The sequence below is a fragment of the Cottoperca gobio genome, chromosome 15 (genome assembly GCF_900634415.1).
Source record: "Cottoperca gobio chromosome 15, fCotGob3.1, whole genome shotgun sequence".
Taxonomy (NCBI): domain Eukaryota; kingdom Metazoa; phylum Chordata; class Actinopteri; order Perciformes; family Bovichtidae; genus Cottoperca; species Cottoperca gobio.
The window spans coordinates 7,321,558-7,342,034 of NC_041369.1; the positions used below are offsets into that span (position 1 = coordinate 7,321,558).

The window sequence follows — 20,477 nt, forward strand, 5'->3', positions numbered from 1 at the left end:
GAAAAAGAAAATATTCAGAGTATACACAGTTCTGTAAATTACACATTTATTCTCAAGAAATCTTTTAAATATTTGAAAACTTTCAATGAAACCGCAGCAGACAGTTGTTTCTACATACATTTCAAATGTTGACTGCACCTTTTTAAATACATCATTCTGTACCTGTTAAAACGATTATTGTTTCATCGAGCGGCGGACCCCCAGTCTCCTAGTGTGAAAAGGCACTTCACTGTGTGAGGGGAAGCTGGGAAGGTGCGGCGGGGCCGGAGCAGCCGTGAGGGTTGAATAGTTTAAAAAGCATCATAATATTCATTCATGCAACTTATCAAAAAACAAAAACAAAAGTACAGCCAAGCACCCAGCCAGAGAGATAAAATCTCGTGGATAACATGATGTAGTACAAAGCTCTGAAGAAATAAGTAGTGATAAGAGAAGTTTCCTCAGATGTATCTCCCAGCAACTTTAAAGTTTTATTAGTTTATTTCTGAGTCATTCCTCCAAAAGCACTGGCAGCTTGCCAGACAAAACCAACGCTTCCGTAAAAAAAAGAAACAAAAAAAAGACACAGTTCAGTTTGTTGCCTGTGCTACACGTTTTTTTTAAGTGTTTTTGGTTAGCTACAAATCTTAAAGTGTTACAGCTAAAAATGGAAATGTGCTCCAGACACAATATGGCAGTCAGAGGTCTGAGGTGCGAGTTTAAGGGCTTCTGTGGTGACGCTGCCTTGCCTCACTGCTGCGACAGAAGGGCGTTCCTGTTGGCCTTCATCTTCTCTAAGCGCTTTACTAGGTGGTTGTTGGTCATCTCCATCTCCTCGTTCTTATCTAGAGCTGTGCGCAGCTGTGTGGGGACAGAGGGGAGAAGTTACGCTCAGCCTTCTTCAGCTCCCGTTTCATATTATAAAATGCAAGTCGGTGTCTTTACCTCTCTTTGAAGTTTCCGTTTTTCAGCTTTAAGTTCGTCTTCTACTTTCTCCGAGTTGTCTGCTGATGCCTTGTACCTGGACACTTGCCCTTCAAGTCTGTTAATCTACAAAACGGACACAGACGAGAACAATTTGGTGACGCGAACACGTTATCATATCATGTTTCTATGATTAAATGTTTGACGAGACATTTCTTTGTAACTTACATTTTGTTCCATTGTACCTATTTCCTGTTCTGCTTTAGAAATCTTGAATTTGTATTCACTAATCTGTCTGTTGGCATCTCCTGCGGATAGAAACAGAGAAACCGGTGAGTTTGAAAACACAAAAAAAGAAGTGTTAAAAAGATGTTTGTTGGGATAAATAATTACAGGGCCGACTTACTCTGCATCTCGATAATGTGGAGGTCTGTACCGTTCTCCATCCTCTCCCCGTCTGTGCATGTGTTGTCCATCTTTGAGTGTTTCTGTCTCTCCTCCTCCAGCTGGTTCTTCAGCTTCCTGATCTGAGCCAACAGTTCATCCTTCTCCTCTGCCAACTTCCGTAGTCTGACATCTACAAAACAGATGGAAACTACATTAAGCTGATGCAATTTACCGTAACGTCAGTTGCTCTGCTCGTCAGATCAGTTTAGTGAGCACCCATGTGGACAGAAGTAATATCCCGACTCACCCAGCGGGCCTTCTCCTGCAGACTCCAGCACCTGTGCGGCCTCCTGGGAGACCACGGTGATCCCTGAGGACAGAGGCTCATGGTTGACGTCTCCATTTGGTGTGCCGTCCGGGATGATTACCAGCCCGTGTTTCTGTGGCGAGAGAACACGCGTTACTTCACGGTACAGAGGGTATGCACTGATGTTACACTCCTCACCTTACATAACCTGCTGTGTGGAGGTACGAGGTACACTGTTTATTAGCTAACATGCTTGTAAATGTTGGGATCTTAAAACTGCACAGATAGTTTACAAAGCACACAATCATTTGTTTCCTAACTGTGTTCAGAGGTTAGAGGGATAAGTGTGTTTAAGAAAAGAAAAGGGTAACGACAAGTATAAAGAATAGATGCATATCTGTCAAAGAGTTCACTTGTGGAGTATTGTGAACTTAACACTTTTAAATTCGTGAAACTTTGTTTTTGTGCAGCCTAAACGTAGAAGTGAAAGGGTTGCCTATGAGAATATGCTATTTAACAACGGTAGGTGCAATAAGCATTCGCTGCAGCCTACACCTTTTTGCACAATATTTGTTTGTTTTCCCTTTAATTTAATGCCCTATTGTCATTTTAATGTGCATTCTTTTTGGGAAAGGGTCGAAATAAATGACTGCTACGACTATTTCCACCACCAATGAGTGAAAACACAAAAGCTATGAATGTATGGAAAACAAAAATCTTTAGAATTTAAAGCTCATTGTAAATGGCAAAGATCTGTGCGAGTTACTGAACAGTCACAAGTCTGTGGATGTTGTAGCGATTGTTGCCTTTCTCTTCTCTGCTCTTTGTGCAGGTCACCGTTCGCATGAGGGGGCGACCACACACACACACACACACACACACACACACACACACACACACACACACACACACACACACACACACACACACACACACACACACACACACACACACACACACACACACACACACACACACACACACACACACACACACACAAACAGACTACACTTGACTAGAGTGGAGTAAAACACTGGAGAATCCACCAGTAAGGGAGACCGCACCAGCACATCATCTGTTGCCCAAGCGGAACATGATCTTGCAGAAATGTGACGTCTTCAACCACGCTGCTCCCCATCCCCTCTTTACCCACAGCCGGTATGCTGTGCAGACATACGGTGCTTGTTATGTTAATAGTGTAACGTTATGCTTCTTAAAATGAGGTGAATTCTTGTGGCCTTTGAGGCAGAGACCAACCAGCCTCTCCTCTCTATCAGCCGCATGATGCCACAGGACCTCTATAATCATTCATTAGTAATTAGACGTTATTGTCATGGTTTTTGTAGTCTATAATTAAATGGAAAGAAAAACAAAGAAGCAGAAGTAAAAAGTGCAACACAATAGCAGGCTTGACAGCATTTACTAGTTCAGTTCCAACCAAAAGGAAAAGTATGAAACGTTGTTTTGGGCAAGCAAATGGGCAATTCCTGTAATCTTGTTTTCTGCTGGGACTTTAGGAAGACGTACCTCTCCTGCTTTGGCCTTCCCCTTGATGTCAGCAAGCTCATCTCTGAGCTCGTCTCTCTCATTCCTAATGCAATCAAAGTACTCTTTCTGCCTCTCTAGGGCCTGGCCACGCAGACAAGAAGAGACAAGAGAGAGAGAGGAGAAGAGGCAGAGGAGAAGTTGGGTCGACTGGAGGACAGACATGCAACACCACATGCCAGACCAAGACATCTTCCCTGCATAAACATGCACTGTGCACAGCAAGGACATAGACACACACGATACACACAGATGAGGAAGTTCAGAGGTGTGGTAGAGTCCAGGGAAGATAGTCTGTGAGGAGGTGGATCGTTTTGAAGTATAACAATTTCAACACTAAGAGTCCGACTTCATGATCTAACAAATTAACTGATCCACAAGTGGAACATGCATGTCATGCCAGAATACTAGGATCACATTTCTTTTTTCTTTTTTTTTTTAAAAGACAATCCTTAATAAAAACTATTTGTATTTCACAGGGTGTCCACTGCAAGCTTTAACACAGTGCGGGTGCGCTTGCATCGTTAGCTGAAGTTGCAGGATTCAAAACCCTGTTATTTCGACATGCAAAATTCCAAACTGTGAATGTGAATGGTCCAGGTATGTGCTAATGCCTGAAGGGTCTCCATCATGCAGAGACAACATGAGAGGCAAAAGAGGTGGGTGGACACTGAAAAGCCCAGCCATCTGTTGCCTCCCATGTTCTGTCAGAGCAACCCTGTGGGACCTCCTACCCCAATCTTTTTGTCCTTCCAGTTTATCGTTTCCTGCAGGTCAAACACCTCTCTGGTGAGGGCATCTAACTTAGTCTGCATTCGCTGGCTCTCCTGGAGCGGTGATGAGCAGTGACAAGATGACACAGTACGGGATAAGAACAGAGTAGGAATAAATTGAATGGAACAAAGACAAAAGAAAGGAAAATGCACATAAACACATACAGATCAGGGTTTCCCTTATCCAGTTATTACCATTTTCTTAACTGGGAAAATCTGTTGAAGTCCAACATATTTAAATCTCTCCAGCGGCGCAAAAGTCCTGCAGAATGAAACTTTTTACTGGCAGTTTTTGGACCCAGCACCGCGCTGTGAAACCTCAACTTGTGTGTAAAACATGCAAGTCAACATCTACAGACTACAGTTATGTAAAGGGATACAGTTGCTAAGCAACCGCCCAGCTAATACTGGCAAAAATAAATGCAGAAAACTAAACTCTTAAAATCAAACTGCCAATACGCTCATGTTCAGTCATTTCCTGTATGTCGGAAGTTCAAAAAGAAAAAGAACTCTCGTGCAAAATATAAATAAGGATGATTTCTACAATTGAAGAGCGGATCTCCGTGGCGGATACGAAACACTTATGCACACTCATGCCAGTGTCATTGATTATAGTGGAAGCAAAGTGTGTAATGTATAAGGGAGAGCCTTCTTCTCAAATAAAAATATGATCTAGATGGTGAGCTACCGCAGCGTCCTTATCAATTATTTTAAAGCTCACTAAACACGGATAATATATTCAACAAGAATGTCTCACATGTGCCCAGAACACTGAAATCTTCCAGGACAACGAAAACCCTTACATAGATACAGAAATGAGCGATAGGATCGGGTGAAACGAGACTAATTTGAAGAGATAATACTGAGACCGTAATGAATGATAGTGGTCCGAGTCAGATCGGACAATGAAACAGCTAAATGTCAGAAGGGAAAAGGGAGAGCCTCCTAGAGGCCGGCCAGAGCCAATTAATCCTTATCAAGTTCCTGCAGAACAGAGCCTCCTCTGCAGCCTGCACAGACGCACTAACACCTTCCAAAGTGTTGACAGAATAGCAGTGTGATGTGGTCACGCTGGCAGAAACCGTTAGTTTTTCTAATGCAAGGGCAGCCGTACCTCTATAAGCTCATCTCTCTGGCGGAGTCCCTCTTTCAGTTCTTCTTGTTTGTGCTGCAGAACTGTACACGTGTGCTTTTGTCTTTCTAGTTCCTGAAAACATGGACAGAACATTTCAGCCGCAAGCCTTCCATAGAAACATGTTACTTTTCCTACATGAAATTGATTTCTAATAAGAAAAAACACTTTTTCTTTGACAGATAATTCACCTTTGACTTGTCTTCCAGCTCCCTCTTCATCTCAGACATTTGTTCCTCCATCTCCTCTATGACGTCCTTTAGTGTGTCCACTTGATAGATGAGGTTGCCTTTGTCGTTGTCCAGCTGTGCGTTCGATACCATGGCTTTCTTATACTTCTCCTCCACCTCTGCAAGTGACTCCTAATAAAAGGTGGAAGCATGTTAATAAGCAGAGTAAACTGGTTTAAAGTGCAGCTCACCTACATGCATTAGTTTTTGTAACACATTTAACACACACTACACACGTTTTTCTTATTTCTAAATGTCAGATTAAGTAAAGGCATAATCAACTTTTGTGGTATTTTTTTCATTTTAAAACAGGTCATTTGGGACTAATATGTGGTGCAAGTGGGGATATTAATCACAGAATAATACGGATGCATTGATTCACTTTCAGGAGTGAAACAAGGCAATGGTGTGAAAAGGGGATCTGAAAGAGAGAACTACAAGTGATCAACCAAGAAACAAGATGAGGAGAAGTGATCTAGATAAAGTGTGTCAAACTCTACCAAGAACAAGCCAGGATTCAGGTTGGTTAGTAAACTACTCATATCAAGTGTCCTTTCTAAGAGAACGAGAAGCTGCTGAACTGCAGAAGTCAGTCAGCCAGAAGGCCATCAAAACCTGTGGCAATAAAAGCCTGGGTGGAAGAAGAGCTGCAGAATTGAAAGCATGACTGTTATCCGTCAGCAGGTGGGGCATTTTCAAGTCTTCGTCTTACAACTTTGAACCCAGTTGAACTGTGGGAGTGTCTTCCTTTCAGGCCACAACCAGTGAGTTGGATCAAACACAGGAAGTGGAGGGAAGATCATGCAAAAGAAGGATCATTACGCAATTCACACAGGGAGCACGCAAAGGCACGGCTGTGGTGTTAGGAGCTATAGGAGGGGGGTACAGAGGTGTATGAGTGGGGTTGGCAGGTGGGGTTAGTGATGCCATACTGCTCCCAGAAAGACAAGAGAAGACATGCTGCGAGCTCAAGCCCCTCTACCTTCAGCTCTTTAAGCCCTTGCATGTACCGCCCTTCTACATCCTGAATCTGGTCCTTAAGTTCATAGATATCCTGTAGAGCAGATGGAAGGAATGGTTGGGGTAAACTGGGGTATCAGAGAGGGTTGGGGTGGGGGGGGGGGGAAGTATCAGGGAGAGATAACAAAGCACCCTTGCTGCCATCTCAAAAACAATCCAGCTGGCAAACACATGACCAGCGCACCCAGACATCACAGGACACATGTCACATCCATAAAGAAAATGGAAAAAGCAGACACAGAACAGCAGGGAGGGCACAACAGAGGAAATGCTGTGGGAGGTTCATATGCAGAAGGAACAGATGTATACATAAATTGCCTGGACGCAGAACGTGTGGATTAGCATTTAAGCTTCAGGATAATGTGATGATGAACATCTAGAGCTTAAGCAAGTACAATTTAATTCATAGGCTTTTATTTTTTATCAGTTTATTCAGTTGCATGTTTAGAAGGGGGACGCTGTGTGAATTGTACACCTTACCCTTAGTTCACTCAGACTGGTGTCGGGGTCATAGATGCTACCCGTGTCTGCGCTGCCCCGCCGTGACGAGGTGCCGCCCAGCGATGCCAATGTGGCTGCTGAGAGGCCTGGGGTGGCACAGCGGGAAGATGGCTGCGAACACAAAGAGCCACAAGTCTTCAGTCAAAAAGAAAACATAAGAAAATGCAGGACAGCACAATGCAATACATTCACAACTCCGACGTGTTATTCGACGCCATCATCTGATACCGCGCGGCTCTTAAAGTGATAGTTCGGATTGTTTGACGTGGTGTTGTATGTGGTACTTTGGTGAATCTGAACATCAAAGTCACACAATAAACAAACGAACCGATCAAGTCAACGGTACAACCAGCAAGCCCCGAGACCTGCCAGGTAAAATGATTGTTTTTGTCAATGGAGTCTGGTGGCTTTAACGAGAGCCTTGATCAGTTCCCAGTCAGAAAGGGATGTCTGACAGCAAGGTAAAGTTGTGAAAATATTCTAAATATAGCGTAAACCTAAACTGAAATAGATTTTTGTTTTAGGTGACTAAAATCTGATCGTGCCATCTACTGTAGATACTCTGGCTATGGATAAGTACCTCATACAACTCCACTTTAAAACAGCCGAAGTATCCCTTTAAGTGATCCTGCACAATTTAAATCCTCCTGAGGGAGGTATCGTCCCCGTCATGTGCTCAAGTCTATTTTATAAACTTTACAAACTAGCTCACAATCTCCACAGCATAAAATGTTGTGTTTACATGGTAGCTTCCTAATATGGCATAGAAATCAATTTATAGTTCTGCATTGCCTATTTGGTGATTGGTGAGGGATTTGAATGAATAAAGTAAAATGTGTAAATATTGAAGCACTCACCCGACTAAAATCTGAATACTGCTTGTCACATTTTTCATCCAGCTGAAAGAGAGAAAAATATTATAAAAAGAGAAATATACTATTTTGAGAACACGCATCCCGTGCCGTCATGCTTGGAGCCGTTTCCTCATCTGTAAATCAGGGCGTTAGTCCAGGTGTTAATATGATGTTGGCATAAGTGCTGCATGTTCACAGATCATAAAGAGTTCTCAACCAAACAAGCAAATGAAAAACGGAGTGAATCAAAGTCACTCCATTAAAGAAGATGTTCCAAATCCATGCTGCTGCAGCCACAACCACTGCAGCTGATTATAACACTTTACTCATTTAGAGTCAATAAAAAACACTGTGGGATGAGTTTTGAAAACCAAATGTTATTTTTAAATCGTGCATCATTGGGGTTGCACACTGCACTTTCCAGCTCACAGTTGTGAACTTGGCCACTTACAGTGTCCAGATCGGGATTGCTCAAATCATCGAGGTCAGACACAATACTGCCTCTTCGGTTGGTGCGGCTGAAATAATCAGCAGCCGACTCACTAATGTCAGAGAAGTCAGACGACTGCTTACAACACCCGCAGGATGAAGAAGATGGAGATAGAGGAAGAGAAATAAAGAATAACAAAGAGCCAAAGAGTAAAAAACATCAGACAGGAAAGGGACAGATTGAAAACAATGACATATAGAACCAGAGGTGATCACTGTTGTTAAAATGTATGATTGTAATATGTGATGAGGTATTAGGCTGATGCTCTTACGCAGTACAATACAATAAAGTAACAGTTTTGTTCATTAGATCCTCAACTACTGTGACAGAACAGCATCCGTCCCTACAGCTCACCACACTGTCCCTGCGGCCTCTGTTGAAGCGCTCCTGGGACACGCTGCTGACAGTATCATCATCTGAAGACTGAGGAATACGCACACATACATATAACACACACACACACACACACACACACACACACACACACACGATGAGGAGCCAAAGTAATGTAGGATGGCTGTATGCTCAAGGAAAGACACACACACACACATATTTCTTGCTCAAAAAACAATCCATAGGAATCCAGCAGCACTCTCTGTACTGAACAGATTATTGATTTCTCCAAAGACTAACACTCCTAAAGTAATGCCAGTTCATGCAATTAGGACCATTTTGTCAAATGGAGCTAAGCGAGATAAGACAACCTCGACCTCGCCACAACATCTTAGCCTGCACAGCAGCACTGCAGAAGGAATCCTCAATTCACACACTTTATTGTCAATCAACAATGCTGTTCCTTAAAGCAAGCTGTAGTCAGTTTGGTATGGGTGATGGACAAATGACCCTAGGAGGAGGGAGGCCTGGAGCTGAGGGGGGGGGGGGGGCGAGTAAACGCTTGTTAATAGTGGGGCACTTGTGTGTGGTGTTAGCTGACATCATGCAGGGTGGTGGTTTTAAGGTGCTCACCACAGGGCTGCTGCGGGTGGAGCTGGCTCCAGAGGAGTACCAGCTGTATTCAGAGGGCTGCAGGTGGGAGGAGAAGGAGGACAGGATAGGATAGGACAGGGGATCAACATGACGGCAGTTAGCTGCTGTGGGTGGTGACAATGCTGAAACGCTGTTTGACAAACACTCAACTTACAGCTTTTGAACTCTGCCCCGAGCCGTAAAGGCCGGCGTCGTCGCCAATAGAGGCCTGAGGGCACACGTGGGAGACAATGCAGCAAAACACAAGAGGGATCAGTCTTTGAAACACTAGCTGAGTAGATTGAGTGGACTGACTTTTTATCTGGTCCATGCAATAAACAGAAACACTGTATTTCTAACATTAAGTAGGCCATTTGTGAAAATGCTCTACAACAAAAGCTCTGGCTTCACGCAAACTTCTGCCTTATCTAACTGAAGCACAAAATCTCTGGACGCCGCCAAGTGCTCAGAGTGTCCAGGAGCTAAATATAAGCAGCTCCAGCCACCCTGGGCATCCTATCAGATGTATGTGGCCACAAGAGGGGGGGAATGTCTACTACTGAAGGTAACAAGAGGCATGCATAATGACGCTGGCCACAGAAACTAACCATGCTGTAGCTGCGAGGCAGCACCGTGCCAGTGGTAGAGGAGGATGAGGAAGTGGTGGCCTGTCAGGGAGGAGGGGAGCAGGGAAATTTCCATTTAGAGGACAGAGGAAAGCTGTAGCGGGAATGTGAGGTTAACAGACTAAAGAGCTGCAGAAAGTGGAAACAGGATGAATGTTTTGCTGACCCTGTAAAATTTAGGGCAAAAGGTGTTGAGAGGAGAAGTGAGGTCAGGCGACATATTGGCTGAGGAGCAGCATCTTTAGCAAGTCGTTTAAATAAATTCAAATGATGTGAAGAACTCTTTCACAGTGGGGAGCTACACTAGCTACAAAACCATGATACTCGTTGCTTTGATGCTTTTATGACACAATCAATATCTCTTATTGCAGTTATATAACAAGTTTGTTAGGCATATAAATGACCAATATGCACATATACTGCCTCAACTGGCTCTGGTTTCACTGAGTCCATTAACCACATCAGCCTGTGTATAAAATGGTTGAACGTTGGACAGCACTGTCAGGGGGACCGACCCGAGGCTGATAGGTGGAGGAAGGAGCCGTTGGTTTGGTCTTCGTTAGGCTGGTGTAGTTCCTTTGATCGTGGTAAAGTCCAGTCTGGAAGGGTAGTGACATAATGTGACCTCAAACAAACACCGACATAACAAATCTTATCCTCAAGTGTCAGACTAACATCTACTTCGGACACATTCAACACGGCTTGGCCAACATCTGTGTGGCGTTTCACAAGGCAACACATAATCTGTCTCATCAGGGGTAAAGTCGATCAACAGTAAATCACCACCGCAAGCCACTAAGTCATTAGTCTACACTGCCTCCATGCTTGAGGCTGCAAGAGACACCAACTCTAAAGGAGTACACTGACCAGCAGGTCTTTCTTCGAGGAGCTGGATGAGGCTCTTTTATAGCCGTACAGGTCACTGTACACAGAACTCTGTTCGGCCCAGAGAAAGAAAACAAATATACATAAAAAGGAGAGTTAGGAAAAGCAAAAAGGAAATAAAAAGGACGTAGAAGCAGTGATCAACAGATGATCATCACATAAGTACATACAGTGGAGCGGGAAGTCTTGAGGGCGGAGCTAGTGGAGAGACCATCAGACTGAAGAGAGAACAGAAGTCACAAGAATTATGATCAAAAGGAGATCAAACATCGGAGAAGCTGTGAGGCTGGCAGCACACATTACATGCGTCTCACTAGCACTAGGTTAGCTTGTTCAACAGGCAACAAGTTATCCAACACACCAACGGATCAAGCAAACCATTTATTTTTCTACACCCTGCCAAGGTCACAGTGAAGGTACATTTGTCAGTCGCACTCTGCTCATTACGATGGTTGTGTGGTGTCCTTAAAATGATTTTGAAAACACAGACTCAGCACGTTTCTTGTATCAACAGGTTATCCTGTTGGAAACAGCTTTGAGTTTCTGTTTTGGTAGATGTCAACAGATTCTAGATGATAACAACTAAATATCTTGTCACGGTACAAATGTCCACTTTAAAAGCTGAAAACTGATAAATCCAACTTTAGTGTCATACCATCAGAATTGCACTGAAACGTAATCAAGAAGCATACAGGGAGACAACAGTGTCTCAATGCAATGTCTTCTTCCAGGTATAATATAATCTGTCTCGTAGTGTGATATGAAAAGGAACCAGGGAATAACTGGAGCAGAAGTAGATGAGACGGACTGCAGGAAAATGTGAAATCCGAACACAGTTGGTTGCTTCTTAGCACATCCTTGGGAATCTAAGTGAATTCTGCTGAGCACTATAAAGTTAGCCAGACCTGAAACACATGCTGAGAATCCAGGCATTCAATCAGTTGCCAAACTCCACACAAATAATGCTCTCACACACACACATGCACACACAACGCACCAACGCATCCTTTCTACGGGAACTGTATAGACTCTTAGACCCCAAGTCCCGTACTGATGATGAAGTTGACTTCAAATAAAAAGCAAACAAAAAGCAAACATTAGGAGAAATCCTCACTTCCAACTGTTTTATGCTCTGACGCAAATGAAAACTACCAAATAAAAAAGTGTTTCACCCAAATGCTTTACTTTAACAAGTGCTTTCCTAACAAGAACAATGGCTCTCACACATGTGTGTGTCCCTGTGAGAGCTGCAGTCTTAATAAAACTGGCGGGGATTTATTTTGTATTACGCACCCTGTAGCTGCGGACTGACATGACATCATCATCCAGCCCCTGTTGATGTGGAAAAATGGAGTCACAGCAGAAAAGCAGACGGAGAGAAACATGGGTGATGAGAGATTAACTGCAGGATTAAAAGGAGAAAGAAGAAAGGAAATACAGGCAGACATAGAGGAAGTGTGTGGGGGGGGGAGATACAGACCCGGGGATGGCGGCTGCTGGATATACTACTACTAGAGCCTCTCGCTTTTTCTGAGTCAGCCTAAAGTAAGGAAGGAAAAGTCGGGAAAGATTATAGAGTGAAAGTAGAGAGGCTAAACGACAGGGGTGAGTAAGGTTACGGCAACAGTTGCTATGCAAAAGCCCAAACCATGCAAAACAACTTCCGTCATCATGTTTACAACCAAATGGATGTCATAAACATTTGCCAATGTTATCCTCTTAAAGCACGGCAGTGAGATTAATGATAAACAAGAACAGCTAATATATTGCACATTTGTCTCCTCTGTTCTTTTAAAAAGGAAACATAATGGCACACAATAACAATCTCTGCTTCTCCTTACAGTGTTGATACACAAACACACAGACAGATTCATTCCATGCAAACGTTGTTCATTAACATTTAAACGCATCCATCCTTTCTGAAGGAGCAGGGAGTTGGAAGAGTAACACTAAACGTCCAAACCACCTTCTTGCATGCAGACTCACCCACCCTAAATAAAGTCAAAGGCCAATGCTGGCTCTACGAATACACACACACACACACACACACACACACAGCCACAGATTACTGTGTCTCCAAAGCAAATACACTGCTGAGGCATATTTCCACAGTGAGTTACAGTGTAGTCTGTGAGTCAAGTGTAGCAATAAGGTCAGGCTGGACTGGGACTCAATCCCACACAACAGGCTGTGTTAGTGGAGTGACAGGCTGCAACACTCTTGCTCGCTCGCCTACCATCCACTGATGAATCTGACCAAAGTTTCTGTTGCTACTGCTGGATGACGAGTGGTAAGAACGCTGGACAGAGGGAGGAAGTGCCAGGAAAAACATCATACTTCACTTAAAAATCTGCTGAAACGTTAAAAGCTGGGTGACATTCACTTCAGGAATAGAGCTTTTGTCGTTTGTTTCCATCTGTGGACATGCAGCACTTTCATTTTTCTTTCTGTGGGTATAGGTTTGTGTATGAACGTTCAGATGTATCTAAAAATGTGTTTCCAGGCATAAAGCCAAACAGCTCCTCTGCACCAGTGACTATGGAGGCAGATGAGCAGCTCAACAAATAAAAATAGAGGAGAAAACCAGGCAGATCTCCATGTTCAATCTGCAGTTGATCTGTGTGGAGAGCAGCAGTTATGGAGCATTACACTAACTCACTTGATGTGTTGAATAGTGGTCACAGTGCATCTTAGCCAATTAGGTCCCTTTTGTGTAATATACCTCTTTTTGCTGCCGTTCAAGTTCCCTCATTCGAATATCCCTGGCCTCTGCCCGAGCCGCCCTCTTCGCTGCAAGCCTCGCCTCCGCCTGAGAGACACAACATGAACACACTTGTTAGCCATGGAAGGAAATCCGTAAAAGGAACATTTCTCTGAGGACACGAGTGCAAGGGATAAACACAAGGAAGGGAATAGCTTCAATCAAAAAACTGTAGAATTTACATGAGGTAAATTGGTTACTCAAGTCAATTGTTCCTGTAAGAGAAAGAGACAGAGGAATATGTACACATGGGTTGATTTCATTTCTTTACAGCTGCTCAAGTGTGGTTGTCGAGTCTTATGACAGTCCAGCTTCTTTCACCAGCTGGATCCTAATTAACCAACCTTTTGATGATGAAGTCGACTTCATGGCAGTGCTGCATAGTTACAACACTGTTGTTTATTGTTGAATGTCTTTGTTTTCTTAGATATACAATCTAGTTTAGAGGACAGGTTATGTGCAGCATCAGGATCACGTGTCAAGTCTATAATACCTGTTCTACTGATAAAAATGGATTTACTTGCAAAAGTTAATGCTGGCTTTTAAATGCTTTTCTAAAAACAGGTGAATATTCAAAACAACCGATACATACACAGAGACTTGGTGGGAACCTGACACTAGGAATAATGCAGCTTACCCAACCGATACATCGGCCAACATAAGCACAGTTGCACAGGTATCGCTGTATATTTCAGCCGATAAGTAACAATAAACTGCAGTACAGAGATGCCAAAGATATATTTGAGGTCATTTAAAAACAGTGACTCAGTCACACAGTTAATCCACCACAGCAATGACAAGTTTTATTTGTCCACTGTAAAATGTTCCACTCAGTACATCCCTGTCCAGCATAACTTCTCAACAGAGTTCATACTGCACGGTGTGCCCTTGTAGACCAGTTTCGTCTGTGAGTCACAGCTCTGTAGTCCTGTCCAGTAGTGCTTAGGATGCCTCATCACCAACAACATGTGCTAACCATCAGTTTCAGGAGGGCTGATTTAAATACCTGGGGGGGGGGGGGGGGGTGCCAATTGTGCACAAACAAACTGACAGAGAAATACAGGATCAAGAGAAAACAAAGTGAGTCACAATAATGTGGTTCTGCTTAGTCGGTAAACATGGAGGCGATTTCATAACTACAGTAGCTAAACCTCATGAAGCACAAACACGTCCAAGTCAAAGCCAAACTGAACCCAATAAACTCCTCTGCTGGGTCCCCAACTGAATATGAACAGGAACTAATTTTACCGAGTACCTCGGCAGAAGAGGCTAATTTAAGCGAGCTCCTACACAGCCCTAAGGAGTCACACAGGTGACTGTAGACGATCCTTCCATTACGTCCACAATACCAATTACATGCCATACATGCTCCGAACATCGCACTGACAGAATGGCACACTTGCTCCTGGAGCATAGCCCTTTATCTCTTACTAAAAGACAGTCCATAAATACAGCGTGTGGTGTGTACAGTATCTCACTGCAGACAAACACTGTCAGCATTCCAGCTATTTCTTATCTGGACTGCCAGAATAGAAGGCCTGTGGGTATAGAGACTATTTCTGTTTCAATACTAGCCTGGAGTGAACAAACACTGTTTTATAATGCAGAATTGTAGACCTAGTGTTTTTAAAACTATTTATGGCCAAAAACATTTCAAAAACAGAAAAATACACTGAAGCTTAGGTCATTTCAATGAGGACGTGAACTGTATCCAGTTGGGACAGACAGTACTTTTAGTTAAGTCTAATATCTAGCTTGTTTTCACACCTTAACTTAACTTCCCAGGATAGGCAACAAGTGAAAACCATGCAAGGTTGGGGTGATGAGTGGGATACAGCCATGCCCATTACTTAAACATGTGGATTTTAAATGTTATCATCACTAGTATGTGTGAACTAAAGAATATAAATCAAATGATGTGTGACTCCTTTTGTGTGACTAAGTTAACGCCGTAGGATTTGTTTTCCAAAACTGCATGAAAACCAAACTAAAACCCAAGAACACTTACAGTTAAATGCCGTTTTGCAAACGTACATGCAATGTGGAACATTTTTGTAACCATTTCCTGTGGCCGCTCCGTGTGATTTTGGAATCTTACGGAGTTTCATAATGTACATGGTGAAAAAGGAAGCATATCTGCGAGTGTGGAAGAAGACGAGAGAGCGAATGAGACGGCTGGCCCTGTGCTCTGCACCTGTTGAGCTGTCTGACAGTATGACCTGCTTTGCTCTGCACAGCAGCGCAGCTGAGCTCTCTGTCTCTGTCCTATCTATAGCCTGGCCCATCCGGCCCCAGCCATATCATGGGGCTGGGAGGGTAACCTGAGCAGCAGAAGTTCACCATCACACACACCTCCAGCACTCTGGGCAAGGAGAGTCCAGCAATCCAGCATGAGATCACCTGGAGCTCTCCCAACACTGAATTGTGCGTATACACTGAGAGCATGATAAAACAAAACAGCTAATACTCCAGTTATGTTATCTCCAATGAAATGTAAGGATTTTTAAATTTTTTATATCATCTATATCAAAAAGGACTATTGGGGGGTTTTAGACTGTTGGTATAAGACATCTGGGTATAAGGAATCAACAGATTAATCAATAATGAAAATAATCAATACAATACTCTAATATTAAAACAACATGCTGTGTCCAATAAATAATGAAATAAAATAACAATTTAAGTAATAATAGTAAGTGGGGTAAGGCGTCGACATTTTATTTACTGTGGTCAATATTGCTGCATTTATAATCTCAATTCCCTTTGTAGGAAACAAGTTTAAAATAGGTATATTAAATGGGAGGTGCTGCTTTGTAAATGAGATACTTTAAGATCTTCAATAATAAAAGGGAGAATTTTATCCAACAACAATCCTTGGTAGTTTAAACAACAAATACCGGTACACTGCTGTTTTCCAGGTCAACGCAACAATTCCTTGTCCATCAGTTGTTGACAGACACTGTAATATGTTCTTTGTTCTCTGCAACAGTCTCCTAACCGTATATGGAAAAAGAAAGTGTGACACTTTCCATTGTAATAATGACTTGTTGATATCACAAGTGAAATCATATGAACTATGAACTATAGCTTCCACAGAAACACACACCCTCTGTACACTGAAGGAAGTCAATGATTGCCTTTTTTTCCGAGTACCTTTGGTTCCCTTGGATCCTAATCTGTGGGACAACAGGTAGAGATGATCATCTAATTCCAACATTTGGCCACTGTCTGATTTCTAAGCAAGCTGCTGCTATTCAAGAGGATTGACTGCTCAGTAATGCAAGAGGCCTCAAAACTGGGCTGGTGACGGTGCAGGCTCAAATTCAGTCATTCTCAGCAGTGATTTGTGCCAAGCACAGGCTGGCTGTAACTTTTCTTAAACAGGCACGGACAACACGAGAAAGAAGCTGCAGTGATTTGAAGATTTGTTTGGGAGGGTGTTGATGGGCAACAGGTTAGACACTGACCCATTGAACTCTCTGCACAGTTGATATAATCTCTTCTTTGCTCCACAAAGAGTTTCAGATTTAGGAGCTGCCTGGGAGGGTCAGATGACTCATGTTTCTATGATCGGCCTGCATGACTATAAAGAGAGCAAATGGAGCCTTGTGCTTAGTGCCCAAGAATGAGGCACAGTAAGAATGAGGCACAGTATGAATGAGGCACAGTATGAATGAAGCATTCCTAAAATGGGCCATGGCAAATATTTATGAAAAGCAGATTTATCTAGTGTTACATTTCTACCTGTGAATCTAGAAATGTTCATGGAATATCTGCAGACAATGTGGCTTTTTCACCTATGCCTACCAAACATAAAAGAGTGTTAAACTCTGTAAACTGTTAACTGCATTTCATGTTCTTAGCCACCTCACTCTGAAAAAAAAGGCAAAGGAATGGCAGCCCTGCAGTGGAACAAAATGGAATAATCTCAGGGCATGTCATTACAGGCTAGGCAGCTTCTCTTCTCTGCCCGTGTTTTCCCCCCCAAACGAAAACACTACAAGTTAAGCTTGACTCTCTGTTGTCCAAACCAGCTGTCTCCACTCACTTGGGCTGAAACAAATATTAACCAGCAGGACCTGAATATCCACATTTAAGCACATTCTTCAGAGGCCTATTTACTGACACAACTTTGAACACCACGTTTCAAATCAACATCATTTTTTATGTAATAAATACCTGTTACTGTCTCAGGTTGACTAAACACCTCGGTGTTGAATGGAGAATTTAAAAAAGGAATGACAAAACATCTACCAGGTTGTGCACTGCATTTAAATCTGAATTTGCTCCCAATAAATCAAGAAATGTATCCAGAGCTGTTGTCAACGCAACAAGTCTTTTCAGACAATTTCTACAAAACTGCAGAGTTATTCAAAGTTAACCTAATTATCATCAGAACAGCTCAACATCAATTTAACATATTACTGCTTCTTTTTTAAGTCATAATATATCCCTGTTGTAACGAAGTTTGTTTTTACTAAAGTAAAACAAAAACTGCAAAAGGTCTGCACATTATTGATTTTATTTAGATTGTTTCATTTGAGTTTCACTTCTGCTTTTCTAGAATGTATCACACAATTGAAGAATATAACACTTAGTAGATAAAAATGTTTTTTGGTTAATGACTTTTGACGCAGCTGAAAATAGCCTACACATACAATAATATTTTCAAGCTATGGCAATACATTCTATATAAGTTTTTATCTTAAAAGGTCAAACATTCATCCACAGTGCAGGGAGCCAATCATGAGATATAATAGTTTCAATAGTCTAGTAGTCATGTTTCCTTTATTCTAAAATATGATGATGCTGCTGCACAAAATCAATATCTGAGACTGACAGATCAATCTTCTACCTTTGCTTAAACCCAATATCTGGATGAGTATAAACAAGACAATTTGAGTTGGATGAAATTATATTAGCATTGAACAAGCGATGCATGAACGGAGCAATGTAGGGAGAACGGAAACGGAAAGACATGTGTGGAGTTTGAGCTTACCTCCCGGGCTATGCTACTCAAGGCCTCATCCTCTGCTGAGAACCGGTCTTTCACAGGGGCACGCTTTCTACCAGAGCCTTGTGTCCCCATGTTGACCCTGCAACTGTAGCTCCACCGATGATTTGTAAGGCCAAAAGATACACAGAACTTTATGTATATACCTACAGGAAAAAGATCAGAGACAAAAAACATATTTAAACGGTCTTTAAACAAAGCAAAGTGTTAGAATAATATGTGCATTCTCCAGTTTCAACTTTCATCTTTCATTATGTATGGTTTTATGCACTCTAATCTAACACATACATCTCCACTCATGCATAAACACTCATGTATGGCACCGACAATAGCTTTGGATCAGTTGTGCCTGACATGAACCAGCCTTAATATGACATTCAGGACCGACGCCGCTTTATAAATCAGCAAACATAACAGTCCAATAAACAACAGCTAATGAGGTGTACTGTGACAATACACATATTAAGCTATACATTTTAATGATCTGAAACCATGATTGTTCACTGATATTATATTGTATTCAACATGATGATCTGTATTCGATAGACGTCCAGACAATATAAAGTTTACAGATTACATAGACAAAAGAGCACTGTTGCTCTCTTGTGAAGGCAGGGGGAAAACGCCTAGTTTAGGACCCGGCTGAGTCAGAGGACCAAAGCGAGGCATGAGCACTTCTTGAAGACGTTTGATGATGTGAACCCCGTGGATCAATAAGTCAAAACCAGCCAAGCAACCTCAGAAACACTGGCTAACAAATCAATGAATACCGATAACCCTTTGTCAATTGACAACATGATGATGAGTTACTATTAGTTTACGTTAATCAACAACTTCAGGTAACTTACTGAAACATTGACGTTTACTCGCAGTTTTCCAACGACTAACAAAGCAAACATTACAGTCCTATGTCCATGAGGGAAAAGGCAAAGTACCTAACTAACCTTAGCTAGATTAAAGCTTAAGTTACGCAAATGTACCGTTACTGCCTGTTAGCGTAAGCTAACGTTAGCTCATTTTACTAACATTAATGTTACCTAGAATTAGCCAGCTCAATGGTAAGCTAACTATGAGTGCTAACTAGCATTTCATCCTCCCGAAATTCTCCTTAAAAAGTTAGCTACCCTTTCAGGTTCTTCCACCGCTTCCGCTTAAGGTAGCGCTTTTCAAAAACGAGACCTATCCACACACGTCCTTTCTAGAGCAATGACCCCCAGCACCGACGACAATCTCTGGGAGCCAAGGCTAGGCTAGCTGACAACTTTAGCTGGGTAGTTAGCTTGGATAGCCAGTGAGGCTAACCTCGACTCTCCTGAGAGGCAGACAGGACAAACTGGCACTGATCCTCCCGTCACATTTCCTATCCTGAAAATATAACGTTACCTTCGCGACCCCTTTAAACAACCTGCGATACTGCCAAGGAGTTGTCCCTTTTCTCCTGGAGGTTTAGGGAAGAGCCATTCGGCTTCTCTTCGGGGATTAGTAGTGTTTTTGTCCACACTGACAGCTGTCATCAGTCCGCCTTTCCACCGCTTTCCACTGCCCTCTTTACCCAGTTTCCACACACACTGGTTAGCTCCAAAGGTCCCGGATGTTGGGAAAAATTAGGGCGTGATGCAGCCTTCATGGACCGTCAGACACCGAAATCTCATACCCGACTGAGAGAGAGTTTTCCATTGAGTGATAATTAATAGGTCTGGTATAACATACGAAGTGACTTTCCAATATTCAGCTTAGGGGCTGGCAGCATGGCCATTGTTTAAACAAGTAATGAAGCAACCTTGTATTATTGTTACTATATAAATACCCTACAGTAAAGCTCAATGTATTACTTCTGTCAATCCATTGATTGTTCCCTTCCTGAATTCTCAGAGCTAAAATTGGCCATACAACATAGTATTTTATTTTATAAGAAAGAAATATAGTCCCTACTTATAAATGGGTTCAAGCCTTGATAACTTATCATTCTTGAATCAAGCTACCTGTGCCTTAGAGATGATGTTTCTCAATGTTTCTCTCCCAGCCGGGGAGAAATCACTTCTTGCTACTTTTGTTCGGTTGCTGTTGGACTGTCCACTGATTT

At 42.4% G+C, this 20,477-nt stretch overlaps 1 protein-coding gene across 9 annotated transcripts; it reads right to left on the minus strand.

Annotated features, from left to right (window-relative positions):
• Window positions 1-29: 29 nt before the first annotated feature.
• Window positions 30-20,027, minus strand: lrrfip2 (leucine rich repeat (in FLII) interacting protein 2). 9 transcript variants are annotated; one of them, XM_029449415.1, is made up of 27 exons: window positions 19,778-20,027; window positions 18,380-18,540; window positions 13,342-13,428; window positions 12,856-12,918; window positions 12,100-12,159; window positions 11,913-11,951; window positions 11,617-11,685; window positions 10,790-10,837; window positions 10,602-10,670; window positions 10,250-10,333; window positions 9,717-9,776; window positions 9,284-9,337; window positions 9,109-9,165; window positions 8,497-8,565; window positions 8,104-8,217; window positions 7,656-7,697; window positions 6,778-6,909; window positions 6,260-6,331; window positions 5,239-5,409; window positions 5,030-5,122; window positions 3,877-3,969; window positions 3,125-3,226; window positions 1,598-1,730; window positions 1,310-1,480; window positions 1,132-1,211; window positions 925-1,029; window positions 30-840 (listed from the first exon to the last, which is right to left on the minus strand). In XM_029449415.1, the coding sequence occupies exons 2-27, from the start codon at window positions 18,467-18,469 to the stop codon at window positions 730-732; spliced, it is 2,268 nt and encodes a 755-aa protein (XP_029305275.1). In that variant the 5' UTR covers window positions 18,470-18,540; window positions 19,778-20,027; the 3' UTR covers window positions 30-729. The 9 variants fall into 9 exon arrangements, with proteins under 9 accessions (XP_029305275.1, XP_029305276.1, XP_029305277.1 ...); XM_029449416.1 differs by lacking the exon at window positions 19,778-20,027 and adding an exon at window positions 19,519-19,723; XM_029449417.1 differs by lacking the exon at window positions 19,778-20,027 and adding an exon at window positions 19,243-19,458.
• Window positions 20,028-20,477: the final 450 nt, after the last annotated feature.

What these genes read in the sequence shown, in the direction of transcription:
- lrrfip2 (XM_029449415.1), bottom strand. Translation starts at nt 18,469, where the DNA reads ATGGGGACACAAGGCTCTGGTAGAAAGCGTGCCCCTGTGAAAGACCGG. An exon ending in CCTCCACCTATCAGCCTCGG is followed by an intron (nt 9,777 to 10,249) that starts GTCGGTCCCCCT and finishes CCTCCCTGACAG; the next exon opens with GCCACCACTTCCTCATCCTC. An exon ending in GGAAGGCCAAAGCAGGAGAG is followed by an intron (nt 1,731 to 3,124) that starts GTACGTCTTCCT and finishes CTCTCGCCACAG; the next exon opens with AAACACGGGCTGGTAATCAT.